Source organism: Salmo salar, chromosome 05 (assembly GCF_965601325.2).
Source record: "Salmo salar chromosome 05, fSalSal1, whole genome shotgun sequence".
In the NCBI taxonomy this organism is placed as follows: domain Eukaryota; kingdom Metazoa; phylum Chordata; class Actinopteri; order Salmoniformes; family Salmonidae; genus Salmo; species Salmo salar.
The window spans coordinates 25,090,252-25,106,208 of record NC_138295.1 but is presented as its reverse complement, the minus strand read 5'-3'; the positions used below and the strand labels follow the sequence as shown (position 1 = coordinate 25,106,208).

General features: G+C 42.6%; 1 protein-coding gene and 1 pseudogene across 2 annotated transcripts; one reads left to right on the top strand and one right to left on the bottom strand.

Annotated features, from left to right (window-relative positions):
• Window positions 1–204: 204 nt before the first annotated feature.
• Window positions 205–4,397, bottom strand: LOC106604440 (transcriptional regulator Kaiso). The gene is made up of 2 exons (XM_014199055.3): window positions 4,055–4,397; window positions 205–3,324 (listed from the first exon to the last, which is right to left on the bottom strand). The coding sequence occupies exon 2, from the start codon at window positions 3,320–3,322 to the stop codon at window positions 1,412–1,414; it is 1,911 nt and encodes a 636-aa protein (XP_014054530.1). The 5' UTR covers window positions 3,323–3,324; window positions 4,055–4,397; the 3' UTR covers window positions 205–1,411.
• A 17-nt stretch (window positions 4,398–4,414) lies between these two features.
• Window positions 4,415–14,987, top strand: LOC106604441 (NKAP-like protein; annotated as a pseudogene). Its single transcript, XR_014392295.1, has 7 exons — window positions 4,415–4,823; window positions 11,969–12,049; window positions 12,170–12,234; window positions 12,598–12,634; window positions 12,743–12,892; window positions 13,468–13,617; window positions 13,726–14,987. The product of XR_014392295.1 is annotated as an NKAP-like protein (transcript).
• Window positions 14,988–15,957: the final 970 nt, after the last annotated feature.

Here is a 15,957-nt window from a genome sequence, read left to right as displayed (position 1 = left end):
ATTCATCCTCCTTCATTACTACGGGAGTCAGGACAACTACCAGAATTATCCTTCTTCATTACTATGGGAGTCAGGACATCTACCAGATGTATCTTCCTTCATTACTATGGGAGTTAGGACAACTACCTGATATATCCTTCTTCATACTAAAAGGACAGTTATCTCAAGCTATAGATTTCTTCCCTTCTGTGAAATGAGACACACTTTGGTTTTGTTTATTTTATTAACATTTGTTCAGCACTAAGACCTAATAAATACATTATTTAAACAAAGAACATTTTCAAATTAAAAACGTATTTAGCACAATTATGTAGAAGACACCACTGTTAATTTTGTAATTTTTCTTTAAACCATAAAAGCTGGAAGTGCCCTTATTGAGGGACATACTGAAGCCGTATAAAATGTCAAGTTAGCTATACAGTCCAACTCAATTCAACTACACACTGACAAGACTGGGAAGAAAAAGGAACATGATTCCAATGAGTACTATGATACACTACGTAGGCTAACTTTATACATAGAGTAGCAGGCAGCTTCGGGCATCCTTGACAGAACATGACTTTTAGAAAGACTGCAAAATATATGGCCAGCATATGAAAGGAAAAAAAAAAAGGTCCCAACAAAAGATTAGACCATATAAGGTAAGTCATGATCAAACCATTTGCCAGGACTTCAATATTTAATGGACATAATTAAATCTTAGGTTTGTGCAACCAATTCAAATACTAAATAATTATTGCATTTCCCTTCAACATTGGGCAGAAGTGTTATAATCAACCATTAATTACTGACACAGCAAAACCAGTAATTTGTGCTCATTGCCTTTTCATTTGTGACACAAAAATAATCCAATAGAAAATTGAACAATCCAGATTTAAATCAACACATATGGTATTTGAAGCAATGCATCCCATCAATGAGCTGGTATCTGAATCCCTGTGTGCAGAAAGAGCATCATTTCAGTATCATTATTGAATTCCATCAATATCCTGCATCCTGATCCAATCTGTGGTTTGAAAATAAACTGTACATTATCTTCTCAAAGGCATAACATACTTAACCTTAATTTTTTTTTTAAACCAAAAAAAATAAAACAATAAATACATTTATATGACTAGATTGAGGGTCCTTCTGTTGAACAGCATGAGCACTCCAAAGTTCTTGGAAATATTTACCATTAAAAGGGTCAGTAGAAATACAATGAGACAATAGACAGTTCAATGATGAGCTTGATAAGAACAAAAGTTATACTACACTCCAGATGGGTTAGCTAGAGCACATAAGAACTTCCTACAAAACAACTGTTGAACATTTGAAAAAGACAACATGGATGACATTTGACATGGACCCAGGAAACAGAATTCGAAAAGAGGACCCCACTGACAAGGCACAGATCGGTGAGCCACCCTGCTCAGTAGGTCTCTGGTATGACAAACTCAAACTCAGATGAGCCTGGGGGAGGTTGGATGGGGTGGCTCCCTGGTCGGTGGGCGTGAGCAGCTGGTCGAGGCTGTGCCTCAGGCTCCACAAATATGTCATCCCAGTTCAACATCTTGCCCTGGGTGGACTGTAACGGTAGTGGGTTGGGCTGCCCCCTTCCAGGGTTAATGTGCTGGACGCTCCCATCCTCTTGGATAATAGGGACCCCTCCTGGATCTGAACCGTCCGTCTCATATGAGTAGGTCTTGAACTGCACCGTTTTGCAAGGGAGCAGGCGGTACAAGTTGTTGTCGGTGTTGTCCTTCTGTTTCCTCCCAGACGGGTCTTGGTTGTGGGCCTGTTTGCAGTGAGTTGACAGCAGCTGGTAGTTGATTAACATCTCGTTGCACAGCAGGCACTGGTACCTCCGCTCACCCGTGTGGTGGATCTCGTGTTTCGTCCGGTACTCAGCCAGGGCGAACACCTTGTCACAGTAGTGGCATGGGTACTTCTTCTCCCAAGAGTGGGTGTTGAAGTGGCGCCGGAGGCTCGTCAGGCACACGTAGGGACGCTTACAGACCACGCACACAAAGAAGGTCTTCCCGTCCATGATGAGCTCGTAGTGATCTTCCTGCTCTGTTTTGGCCTTCTTCTTGCTCGAGGCACCCTGTGGCAGTTGAGAGGTGTTGAAAGGTTGAAGAGGTGTGGCCATCAGAGACCTCTTTGCCCCTCTACTGTTTTTAGAATCTCCCTCCCCGGGATCGTCCTTCATGGGGACAATGTCATATGTGTTCTCCCCGATATTGGCATACACCTTGCAGCCTGGAGAAAGTGAGCCGAGCTCTGAGGCCTTATCTAGTGTGATTGTCTTTTTTGCAGCTGCAGCCGCTTGGGGAATGCTAATGCCTGCCTCGTTGATGAATCCGCCTGGTGACGTCACATCCGAGAGCTTGATCTTTAAGTTGCCCTTTCGAGCTAGTGTGACCTGCTTCTTATGGATCCCTATTATCTCTGGGGTTACTGAGGGCAGGGAGGTGCTGTGGAGTTTGGGGATGAAAGTGCCAATTCTAGCCGGCGTTGTGGATGTGCTGCAAGACGAGGCTACAGCAGGTGAAGATGGAATATTGGAACTAGTGTCAGGGGACACAATGGGGCTGTTCAGAGGACTGTGGTCTCGCAGGGTCTGAGAGGAGCTGTTGAGATGCGGGGCTGCTTTGACCGTTTTGTCTTGGTCCTTTGTCAAAGCAGGGGGTCTGGCCTCTCCCGGTTGCTTTGTCACAGAGGCTTCCTCTGTTTCAGGTGCATCCAAATCAATGATTTCAGAGGGCTTGCATTTTTTGATGGCGTCCGTTTTGGACACAAACATAATGTCATCGTCTGAGTCCTGATCCGTACTTCGGTCAGTCTGGTTGAACTCCTCTGCAGACAGTGAAAAGGACTCGGTGATAATGGGCATCGTTGGCTCTGTGCTGTTTTTGTCCACAGAGCTCACCTCATTGTTTTCCGTGTCTTTGGACAGGCCAGGTAGGCCCTTGACTTCTGAGAGTGGTACGCCTAGATTCGCAATGAACTTCACCCCCAACATCTGCCCAGCATTGATAAGCTCCTTGAGCATGTCAGAGCGAACGCGGACAATCTTGGAACTGTAAATGTAATTCAGGATTTCCTCAAAGATTTCCGCCTTTATGAAATTCAACTCAATCACCTGTCCAGCCACTGAGAAGAGTTGGTGGAAATAAGTACTCGACGCCGACAATATGTTTTTGTGCGCTCTAAATTTACGGTCCTGTATAATTATGGTGACGTCACAGAACAATCCGTTATTTCGTTGTCTATTCATCGACTTCAGCACCGTTCCTGAATACCGGGTGTCAGTTGCAGAGATCAGCTTTAGGCCCGACATCCCTGTGGGGTGAAGACAAAATCAACGAATAAATGCATTCACTTGACAGTCTTATATATCAATATACAAAAATGTCCTCCATCCTAGGTCTTACAGTTCCTTTAATGCCCTATTAGTGGTAAATTCCAAATCACCTGTCACTTCTTGTTGGGTGACCTCATCATGCATTCATAGTAGCTCATTGTTTTAAAGGCAGAGGGAGTCAGCAAGCTACCCATTATGCTGGCTGTTGGGGGTGAATAAAATAGTTGGCAAACTAGCTACATTGCTAGCTAGCTAAAGAGCTAAAGCCATAATTGCTCAATAAAAGTCAAGGTCTGTACAAATATTTTTGGGGGAGGAGAGTGAAAACGAATATGCATTGTTTGTAACTTGCCATCTAGCTAACGTTAGCTAGTTAGCCTAACACCATTCACAAATAGAAGGCCGGTCTACACAATAGTCTTGCATGCCAATCACATCTAATATATATTTCAAATAAAAAGCTATTATGGTAGTGATTTAAGGTAGCCTTGTATCTATACAATGTATTATTTTACATTAGGGAAATACGGCTTCATATTGATTGATTATATGAAAATGATCTAGTTTAGCTAGCTATTAAGAGGTACGGATGTTCCCTTCCTGGTTCGCGGCCTTTTGATAAGAGTTGATCTTCCATCATTACAAAATTATTGTATGGGGCCAATATACGATGTTGGTTTCTACAAGTAGCTAACACTTGGTATTTACCTGCAACGCCAAGCCGTATGATTGATGTTTTGTTTCCAAACGAAGTATCGGTAGATGGTTGTAGACAACAAAACGTCAATCTCCTTGTTACCGTCGGTGTGACCTACTGCTAGTTCATGCATGGCCAACAGGAGTCGCAACAACTCTGTGTCAAAATAGTTCCATGTAGCGAGATCTACACATTTGCTGCAGTTCAAACGTTTGAAACTAGATATGTTCAATGGCATTATTTTAGATAATTAATATAGCCCACAATTATTATTTTTTAAGCCAGCGACATTGCTTAAGCGACTGCTAAAAGTCAGTTCAAGTCTAACGTACTACGCGGAACTAAGAGCATCGTGCTGCATTGTTTCAAGGGGGACCTGTTTACACTCGCACCCCATCATGTACTGTTTCTGAAGCTCGTATATAAACAACGCAGAATGACCGAAACAGCAGATTAGGTAGTCATTTCTGTTTATTCTTTACCAAGCTCTTGAATTTCGGATGCTAGTATAAAAAGCGCTAGCTACACCTCTGTCCCAACAGAGAAGCCCCAGAAGACTACGGAGCAGATCTGGCAGCGGCAGTCGATCTCGCGACTCCAGTCCAGTCTTTGGTCCCATGCCCAAGGCCCCCAAAAATGAAGAAGAGCATAAACTTCCTCGAATATCCGTGATAGAAAGAGAAATGCCAAAAGGTTTCGTACGGAAAACTCCCGCCAGAGGTACAGCAATCAGCGAGGTGGCGGCAGGAAGGCCAACGCCAGACACGCCTTCATCTCGAGGTAAATGTAGTTCGCGTGCGCAAGTTAATTAGTTACCACCTGGTCTCAGCTGTGTTTACGCACAGCCAGCTAGTTAGCATTGTCTGACTTACACAATCTGACGACAAATTGTTTCGTGAAGTCTCTTGATCCCCTACATGCTCAACTTTCGGGGGAGGTTCTCTTCTGCACTGTTCAACCAATCCAGTAAATGTGGAGGAGGAGTTAATTAATCTATTAGGCCTAAGGGGGTGTGGTATATGGCCAATATACAAATCAAATCAAATCAAATTTATTTTTATATAGCCCTTCGTACATCAGCTGATATTCTCAAAGTGCTGTACAGAAACCCAGCCTAAAACCCCAAACAGCAAGCAAAGCATGTGAAAGAAGCACGGTGGCTAGGAAAAACTCCCTAGGAAAAACTCCCTAGAAAGGCCAAAAACCTAGGAAGAAACCTAGAGAGGAACCAGGCTATGAGGGGTGGCCAGTCCTCTTCTGGCTGTGCAGGGTGGATATTATAACAGAACATGGTCAAAATGTTAAAATGTTAAAATGTTCATAAATGACCAGCATGGTCAAATAATAATAATCATAGTAGTTGTCGAGGGTGCAACAAGCACGTCCGGTGAACAGGTCAGGGTTCCATAGCCGCAGGCAGAACAGTTGAAACTGGAGCAGCAGCACGGCCAGGTGGACTGGGGACAGCAAGGAGTCATCATACCAGGTAGTCCTGAGGCATGGTCCTAGGGCTCAGGTCCTCCGAGAGAAAGACAGAAAGAGAGAAAGAGAGAATTAGAGAGAGCATATTTAAATACACACAGGACACCGGATAGGACAAGAGAAATACTCCAGATGTAACAGACTGACCCTAGCCCCCCGACACATAAACTACTGCAGCATAAATACTGGAGGCTGAGACAGGAGGGATCAGAAGACACTGTGGCCCCATCCGATGATACCCCCGGACAGGGCCAAACAGGCAGGATATAACCCCACCCACTTTGCCAAAGCACAGCCCCCACACCACTAGAGGGATGTCTCCAACCACCAACTTACCGTCCTAAGACAAGGCCGAGTATAGCCCACAACGATCTCCGCCATGGCACAACCCAAGGGGGGGGCGCCAACCCAGACAGGAAGACCACGTCAGTGACTCAACCCACTCAAGTGACGCACCCCTCCCATGGACGGCATGGAAGAACACCAGTAGGCCAGTGACTCAGCCCCTGTAAAAGGGTTAGAGGCAGAGAATCCCAGTGGAAAGAGGGGAACCGGCAAGGCAGAGACAGCAAGGGCGGTTCGTTGCTCCAGCCTTTCCGTTCACCTTCACACTCCTGGGCCAGACTATACTTACTCATAGGACCTACTGAAGAGATAAGTCTTCAGTAAAGACTTAAAGGTTGAGACTGAGTCTGCGTCTCTCACATTGGTAGGCAGACCATTCCATAAAAATGGAGCTCTATAGGAGAAAGCCCTACCTCCAGCCGTTTGCTTAGAAATTCTAGGGACAATTAGGAGGCCTGCGTCTTGTGACCGTAGCGTACGTGTAGGTATGTACGGCAGGACCAAATCGGAAAGATAGGTAGGAGCAAGCCCATGTAATGCTTTGTAGGTTAGCAGTAAAACCTTGAAATCAGCCCTTGCCTTAACAGGAAGCCAGTGTAGGGAGGCTAGCACTGGAGTAATATGATCACATTTTTTGGTTCTAGTCAGGATTCTAGCAGCCGTATTTAGCACTAACTGAAGTTTATTTAGTGCTTTATCCGGGTAGCCGGAAAGTAGAGCATTGCAGTAGTCCAGCCTAGAAGTAACAAAAGCATGGATTAATTTTTCTGCGTCATTTTTGGACAGAAAATTTCTGATTTTTGCAATGTTACGTAGATGGAAAAAAGCTGTCCTTGAAACAGTCTTGATATGTTCTTCAAAAGAGAGATCAGGGTCCAGAGTAACGCCGAGGTCCTTCACAGTTTTATTTGAGACGACTGTACAACCATCCAGATTAATTGTCAGATTCAACAGAAGATCTCTTTGTTTCTTGGGACCTAGAACAAGCATCTCTGTTTTGTCCGAGTTTAAAAGTAGAAAGTTTGCAGCCATCCACTTCTTTATGTCTGAAACACAGGCTTCTAGCGAGGGCAATTTTGGGGCTTCACCATGTTTCATTGAAATGTACAGCTGTGTGTCGTCCGCATAGCAGTGAAATTTAACATTATGTTTTCGAATGACATCCCCAAGAGGTAAAATATATAGTGAAAACAATAGTGGTCCTAAAACGGAACCTTGAGGAACACCGAAATTTACAATTGATTTGTCAGAGGACAAACCATTCACAGAGACAAACTGATATCTTTCCGACAGATAAGATCTAAACCAGGCCAGAACTTGTCCATGTAGACCAATTTGGGTTTCCAATCTCTCCAAAAGAATGTGGTGATCGATGGTATCAAAAGCGGCACTAAGATCTAGGAGCACGAGGACAGATGCAGAGCCTCGGTCTGACGTCATTAAAAGGTCATTTACCACCTTCACAGTGCAGTCTCAGTGCTATGATGGGGTCTAAAACCAGACTGAAGCGTTTCGTATACATTGTTTGTCTTCAGGAAGGCAGTGAGTTGCTGTGCAACAGCTTTTTCTAAAATTTTTGAGAGGAATGGAAGATTCGATATAGGCCGATAGTTTTTTATAATTTCTGCATCAAGATTCGGCTTTTTCAAGAGAGGCTTTATTACTGCCACTTTTAGTGAGCTTGGTACACATCCGGTTGATAGAGAGCCGTTTATTATGTTCAACATAGGAGGGCCAAGCACAGGAAGCAGCTCTTTCAATAGTTTAGTTGGAATAGGGTCCAGTATGCAGCTTGAGGGTTTGGAGGCCATGATTATTTTCATCATTGCGTCAAGAGATATAGTACTAAAACACTTTAGTATCTCCCGAACTGGCCTGGCAGAGTTGTGCAGACTCAGGACAATGGAGCTTTGGAGGAATACCCAGATTTAAAGAGGAGTCTGTAATTTGCTTTCTAATGATCATGATCTTTTCCTCAAAGAAGTTCATAAATTTATTACTGCTGAAGTGAAAGCCATCCTCCATTTGCGAAGGCTGCTTTTTAGTTAGCTTTGCGACAGTATCAAAAAGAAATTTCGGATTGTTCTTATTTTCCTCAATTAAGTTGGAAAAATAGGATGATCGAGCAGCAGTAAGGGCTCTTCGATACTGCACGGTACTGTCTTTCCAAGCTAGTCGGAAGACTTCCAGTTTGGTGTGGCGCCATTTCCGTTCCAATTTTCTGGAAGCTTGCTTCAGAGCTCGTGTATTTTCTGTATACCAGGGAGCTAGTTTCTTATGACAGATGTTTTTAGGGGGTGCAACTGCATCTAGGGTATTGCGCAAGGTTAAATTGAGTTCCTCGGTTAGGTGGTTAACTGATTTTTGTCCTCTGACGTCTTTGGCTCAGGGGTGTTCTTATGCGTAACGCAGAGTTCCTGGATACAGGCCTTAACCGTAAACCCTTGAGGTGCCTTATTGCTATTATCAACTGGTTGCCAATGTAAGTAGAGCAGTAAAAATAAATGTTTTGTCATACCCGTGGTATACAAAACTGATATACCACGGCTGTCAGCCAATCAGCATTCTGGGCTCGAACCACCCTGTTTATATTACTGGCCACTTAATAATGTTTACATATTTTGCATTACTCATCTCATATGTACATATTGTATTCTATTCTACTGTATCTTAGTCTATGCCGCTCTGACATTGCTCGTCTATATATTAATATATTCTTAATTACATTCCTTTACTTAGATTTGTGTGTATTGTTGTGAATTTGTTATACACTGCTCAAAAAAATAAAGGGAACACTTAAACAACACATCCTAGATCTGAATGAAAGAAATAATCTTATTAAATACTTTTTTCTTTACATAGTTGAATGTGCTGACAACAAAATGAGACAAAAATAATCAATGGAAATCCAATTTATCAACCCATGGAGGTCTGGATTTGGAGTCACACTCAAAATTAAAGTGGAAAACCACACTACAGGCTGATCCAACTTTGATATAATGTCCTTAAAACAAGTCAAAATGAGGCTCAGTAGTGTGTGTGGCCTCCACGTGCCTGTATGACCTCCCTACAACACCTGGGCATGCTCCTGATGAGGTGGCGGATGGTTTCCTGAGGGATCTCCTCCCAGACCTGGACTAAAGCATCCGCCAACTCCTGGACAGTCTGTGGTGCAACGTGGCGTTGGTGGATGGAGCGAGACATGATGTCCCAGATGTGCTCAATTGGATTCAGGTCTGGGGAACGGGCGGGCCAGTCCATAGCATCAATGCCTTCCTCTTGCAGGAACTGCTGACACACTCCAGCCACATGAGGGCTAGCATTGTCTTGCATTAGGAGGAACCCAGGGCCAACCGCACCAGCATATGGTCTCACAAGGGGTCTGAGGATCTCATCTCGGTACCTAATGGCAGTCAGGCTACCTCTGGCGAGCACATGGAGGGCTGTGCGGTCCCCCAAAGAAATGCCACGCCACACCATGACTGACCCACCGCCAAACCGGTCATGCTGGAGGATGTTGCAGGCAGCAGAACGTTCTCCACAGCGTCTCCAGACTCTGTCACGTCTGTCACATGCTCAGTGTGAACCTGCTTTCATCTGTGAAGAGCACAGGGCGCCAGTGGCGAATTTGCCAATCTTGGTGTTCTCTGGCAAATGCCAAACGTCCTGCACGGTGTTGGGCTGTAAGCACAACCCCCACCTGTGGACGTCGGGCCCTTATACCACCCTCATGGAGTCTGTTTCTGACCGTTTGAGCAGACACATGCACATTTGTGGCCTGCTGGAGGTCATTTTGCAGGGCTCTGGCAGTGCTCCTCCTGCTCTTCCTTGCACAAAGGCGGAGGTAGCTGTCCTGCTGCTGGGTTGTTGGCCTCCTCCACGTCTCCTGATGTACTGTCCTGTCTCCTGGTAGCGCCTCCATGCTCTGGACACTACGCTGACAGACACAGCAAACCTTCTTGCCACAGCTCGCATTGATGTGCCATCCTGGATGAGCTGCACTACCTAAGCCACTTGTGTGGGTTGTAGACTCCGTCTCATGCTACCACTAGAGTGAAAGCACCGCCAGCATTCAAAAGTGACCAAAACATCAGCCAGGAAGCATAGGAACTGAGAAGTGGTCTGTGGTCTCCACCTGCATAATCACTCCTTTATTGGGGGTGTCTTGCTTATTGCCTACAATTTCCACCTGTTGTCTATTCCATTTGCACAACAGCATGTGAAATGTATTGTCAATCAGTGTTGCTTCCTAAGTGGACAGTTTGATTTCACAGAAGTGTGATTGACTTGGAGTTACATTGTGTTGTTTAAGTGTTCCCTTTATTTTTTTGAGCAGTATATATTACTTGTTAGATATTACTGCACTGTTGGAGCTAGAAACACAAGCATTTCGCTACACCCACAATAACAACTCCTAAACACGTGTATGTGACCAATAAAATTTGATTTGATTTATAATACATTTTATAAATCAGCTGGTTTGATCCCTGAATGCTGATTGGCTGACAGCCGTGGTATATCAGACTGTATACCACGGGTATGAGAAAACATTTATTTTTCTTCCAAAGCTCTCCCTCGTATAGTGGAACAGGTTGAGAGCTTCAAGTTCTTGAGAGCTTCATAGTGTAGCTAATATCAGGCCAGTATGGAGAGAGAAGTAGCTAATATCAGGCCAGTATGGAGAGAGACGTAGCTACTAGCAGGGTTGGGTAGGTTACTTTCTAAATGTAATTCGTTACCAGTTACCTGTCCAAAATTGTAATCAGTAACGTAACTTTTGGATTACCCAAACTCAGTAATGTAATCTGATTACATGTAGTTACTTTTAGATGACTTTCCCCTTAAGACAGAAATGTATGTTACCAATTGGTTATGTAGGCTTCTTCTCACCCATCGCAAAATAAATGCTGCGCTCATGGAATGGCATGCTTTGAGCACTACTGAATAGTGCTATTTACATGTGAAAAATGAATGCCATATGCAGCATTTGCTGTAGGCCTATTATTTAAATGTTTTGTTGGTGACACTTTGATATCTTGACACTCCACTTTTCTGGTAAAAAGCTGAGGGATGGGCCTGGAGAAATGTAACCACTCAGATTAATAGACAGAGCTATGGATGCAAGGACTGACCATCCATGATATCAACATTATTGTTTTAACCATGTTATGAGGCTATACAGTGGTTGTTTACATTTACAATGTTTACAAACATTGGAGAAAAACAAGCTTATATTTTGGGTTCTCATGGAGTGTGACAGTTGAACTAAGCTCATGAGGCATTTCTAAGTTATATTCTTCAAGAATCAATGGATATACAGTACGAGTCAAACATTTGGACACACCTACTCATTCAAGGGTTTTTCTTAATTTTTTAAACTTTTTTCTACATTGTAGAATAATAGTTAAGACATCAGAACTATGAAATAACACATATTATGGTCCTAGGCTTCTTTACCCTTCGGATAGTGTCTTGAATGCACAACAAAACGCCGCTATTTGAATATAACTATGGATTATTTGGAACCAAACCAACATTTGTTATTGAAGTAGAAGTCCTGGGAGTGCATTCTGACGAAGAACAGCAAAGGTAATCCAATTTCCAGGTGAAGCAGGTTGAGAGAATTCTAAGAGTGTGCAAAGCTGTCATCAAGGCAAAGGGTGGCTACTTTGAAGAATCTAAAATATAAAATATATTTTGATTTGTTTAACACTTTTTTGGTTACTCCATGATTCCATATGTGTTATTTCATAGTTTTGATGTCACTATTATTCTACACTCCCAAGTCCCACTTTCAGCAGACAAGTTTCAAATTCTCGCAGAAGTTTCTAGCCAAAAGCATGGAATAGCTAGCTGGACTGAACCGAATCCGTTCCTCCCCACTCAACTCTTGCTGCACGACAAATGTCATACATTTTGGGCAACATGTGTGTCAGTATAGCCTTGGCAGAGGCTAGCTCTGGACTAAGTGGATTCTAGGCTATTGGAACTTGTACATCCTGTGTCTCTAGCCTAGGACCATAATTGGTCATCACTCAATTGGTCACAAGGTTTAATGTATTTCTTGTATATTTCTAATTATATGAATTTCATTCCAGGCGGCTACAAGAGAGGGAGAGAATTGGTGAACTTGGATCACCTGAGGTCTGGGGCTATTCACCAAGAGTAATGGCGCTAGAGTAAGTTATTCTTATGCATCTTATTGAACTAATCAAGTACAGGATCATGAAGAGTTGGACTATACACACCAACTATCAAATTATCAAAATTTAGATCATTTTGTGACCTTTTCCAATAAGTTCTGATGACCATTCACCAGTTGAAGAGGATGTGAAAAACAGAGGCTCAGATTCAAGCTCATCAGGTGAGTGTGCTGAATTATCTACTGTAGTAGTCTTTATAATAATCTTTCTATGAAAGTCTGCCCTGAGTTAGCCTATATCTGACTGAATGACATGCATCGACTAGTCAAGAACAAAGTGGAAACTGGGCATTCTATATTATGTAGTAAGTCAAATGTATGTTCTGATTACACCCTTGAATTGGGGAGAGATCAAGACAAGTGCACTCTAATTCGTAGACGATAAGAAGAAGTCGGACTCTGGTGTTGAGAAATGTTGGACTCTGGTGTTGAGAAATGTTTTACCTTAAAAAAAGGTTCAATTCAATTACAAAGGCTGCTTGTCAGGCTAAGTTTATTTCACCCTCTAATGTTGTTTTATTTCAGACGAGGAAGTGAAAAAGTAGAAAAAGAATAGCAAAAAGTAAATTAATCTACATTCTACCTCTAGTCAACCGTCCATAACATAAATACATGACATACCGATACACTACAGCATTTTCCTTAACTGTGTTTTGTTTTCTCTTCACAGGTCAAAGAAGTCCAAGAAGAAGAAGACTATGAAGAACCGCAAGCAGTCAGCGAGCGGGGATCTGTGGGTGGAGAGGACCTGCATCGACGAACACATGGTGGGCCCAGAGGCCCCACTCACCCACCTGTCCCAGGGCGACAAGCCTCTCGAGTAAGTATGCATAGAGTAATCTTTCTTACGTTCAATAATCTACTTTGTGCTGTGGCTGGGGTTATGCAATAGCAAAGTTATGGAAACAATTTGAATTCCTCTCAGATGTTGTTATGAAATTATAATAACTTTATTACCACATGTTATTATAACTTTAGAGATGTTAATAGCTTACTATTGTTAACATTATAAGGGATACTCCACACTGTCTACAATTCTTGACAGTAGTTAATCACATTGTAATTATGTGGCATTAAGTAGAAAACAAAGCCAGGGTCATAATCATTAGTGCACACTGTAGCAAAATGTTTTGCACTTTAATAGAATGGTTTGTGATGGAAAACGAAAACCAGCATTTCTTATTGGACACATTCAGGTAGCCCAGTTTGTTTCCTAGTGAATATGACCCAAGCGCCTTAATTTTAGTGTGCTGCTAGGTACATACAACTTGCTTCCACAGTTTGTAATGACATTACCACACTATATTCAGCTTTTAAAATGCAGCTCTATTCTTTTTTTTATTATCAATGAATGGCTGATTTATTGATTTACATCATTTTTCTCTTTCCCTCTAGTTTTGGTCATGCCCTGCTGCCAGGTGAGGGTGCCGCTATGGCAGACTATGTGAAAGCAGGCAAGCGTATTCCAAGAAGAGGTGAAATCAGGTTGACTAGTGACGAAATCGCAACCTTTGAGATGTCTGGCTTCGTGATGAGCAGTAGCAGGTACATTACTACTCTTCTGTTTTCATTTGGACATTTCCAATATTTCATCAAATTTTACACATTTGGTTGACTGCTTTGTAACGCTCATTGCAATTTTGTAACCCCCAGACATCGTCGTATGGAGGCTGTGTGTCTGAGAAAGGATCTCCAGTGTGGATGATCTACAGTGTGGATGAAAAGAGAGCCTTGGCATCCTTCAACCAGGAGGAAAGAGGGAGAGCAAAATCCTCTCCAGCTTCAGAGAAATGGTGTACAGGAAAACTAAAGGGAAAGAGGACAAATGAGCCTTTTCTTTCCTCCCCTTTCGGGAACTTTCAGCTTCGGATAACTTTTTCTCCCAACATTATCTTTCGTTGTGTTTATTTTCTCATCGTTTCATGATTTGAGAATGTTATTTTTTTCCTCTTTGTATTGGGAATTAGGCTTATATTACTTATATTTTAAAGCATCTCTGACACGTGGACTATTTTGTTTATTTAGAAAGTAGTCAATTGAATATTGGAAAGAGCTTGTTTGTCACAAAGCAAACGTATTCAAAGACGAGCACAAGACTGGACCATGCAGATGTATGGTGTATAGATTTGGAGACCCATCCGGAGAGCCATTTTGTATTGGGCTATTACAATATTGTGCATCCTAACATATACTTAGTGTACAAAACATTAGGAACACCTGCTCTTTCCATGACATAGACTGACCAGGTGAATCCAGGTTAAGGCTATGATCCCTTATTGATGTCACTTGTTAAATCCACTTCAATCAGTGTAGAGGAAGAGACCGGTTAATGAAGGATTTTTAAGCCTTGAGACAATTGAGTTACGGAATGTGTATGTGTGCCATTCAGAGGGTGAATGGGCAAGACAAAAGATTGCAGTGCCTTTGAACGGGGAATGGTAGTAGATGCCAAGTGCACTGGTTGTAGTGTCAAGAACTGCAACGCTGCTGGGCTTTTCACGCTCAACAGTTTCCTGTGTGTATCAACACCCGTTGAATATGGCCGCCACCCAAAGGACATCCAGCCAACTTGACACAACTGTGGGAAGCATTGGAGTCAACATGGGCCAGCATCCCTGTGGTACGCTTTCGACACCTTGTAGAGTCCATGCCCGTTGAATTGAGGCTGTTCTTTGGGCAAAAGGGGGTGCAACTCAATATTAGGAAGGTGTTCCTAATGTTTTGTACACTCATTGTAAATCCAATCCATCCCAGAACCTTCTACCTATGTAACGTTTAATGTAGGAAACGTGTATGTAATATCACACATTACATGTTCAGAATTAATAAATCATAAAAAAATTGTGGGGCTTTATGTAATAGGTCAATTTAGTTAATGTTTAAAATGAGGTTGGATTTTTCTCTGGGAAATGAATTATATAATGAACAAAAATATAAACGCAACATGCAACAATTTCAACGGTTTTACTGAGTTACAGTTCATATAAGGAAATTGAAATAAACTAATTAGGCCCTGATCTATGGATTTCACGTGACTGGGCAGGGGTGCAGCCATGGGTGGGCATAGACCCACCCACTTGGGAGCCAGGCCCACCCAATCAGAAGGAGTTTTTCCCACAAAAGGGCTTTATTACAGACAGAAATACTCTTCAGTTTCATCAGCTGTCCGGGTGGCTGGTCTGACGATCCTGCAGGTGAAGAAGCTGGATGTGGAGGTCCTGAGCTAGCGTGGTTACACATGGTCTGCGGTTGTAAGGCCGGTTGGACGTACTGCCAAATTCTCTAAAATGACGTTGGAGGTGGCTTATAGTAGAGACATGAACATTACATTCTCTGGCAACAGCTCTGGTGGACATTAACGCAGTCACCATGCCAATTGCACACTCCCTCAAAACTTAAGAGATCTGTGGCATTGTGCTGTGACAAAACTGCACATTTTAGAATGTAATGATCATGCTGTTTAATTAGCTTTTTGATATGCCACACCTGTCAGGTGGATGGCTTATCTTGACAAAGGAGAAATGCTCACTAACAGGGATGTGTGCATAAACGTAAGAGAAATAAGCTTTTTGTGCTTATGGAAAATGATTGGGATCTTTTATTTCAGCTCATGAAATGAAACATGGGACCAAAATGTTACATGTTGTGTTTTATATTTTTGTTCAGTATAGATTATTATGTTCTATCTTGATCAAAATGTTTCATCTTTTATAATTCTAAACCTTGATGCCAAGGAGCTGTGCATTTATATAACAGGCATTGGCCTCAGTCATTACAAATAGTCTGTCTAGACTGGAAGAATTGTAATGCTTTGGCACGATGTGCTTTAGGAAGCCGAAGGAAATTGGGGTCAATATTGCAAATGTCTCTATTAAGTATCATACT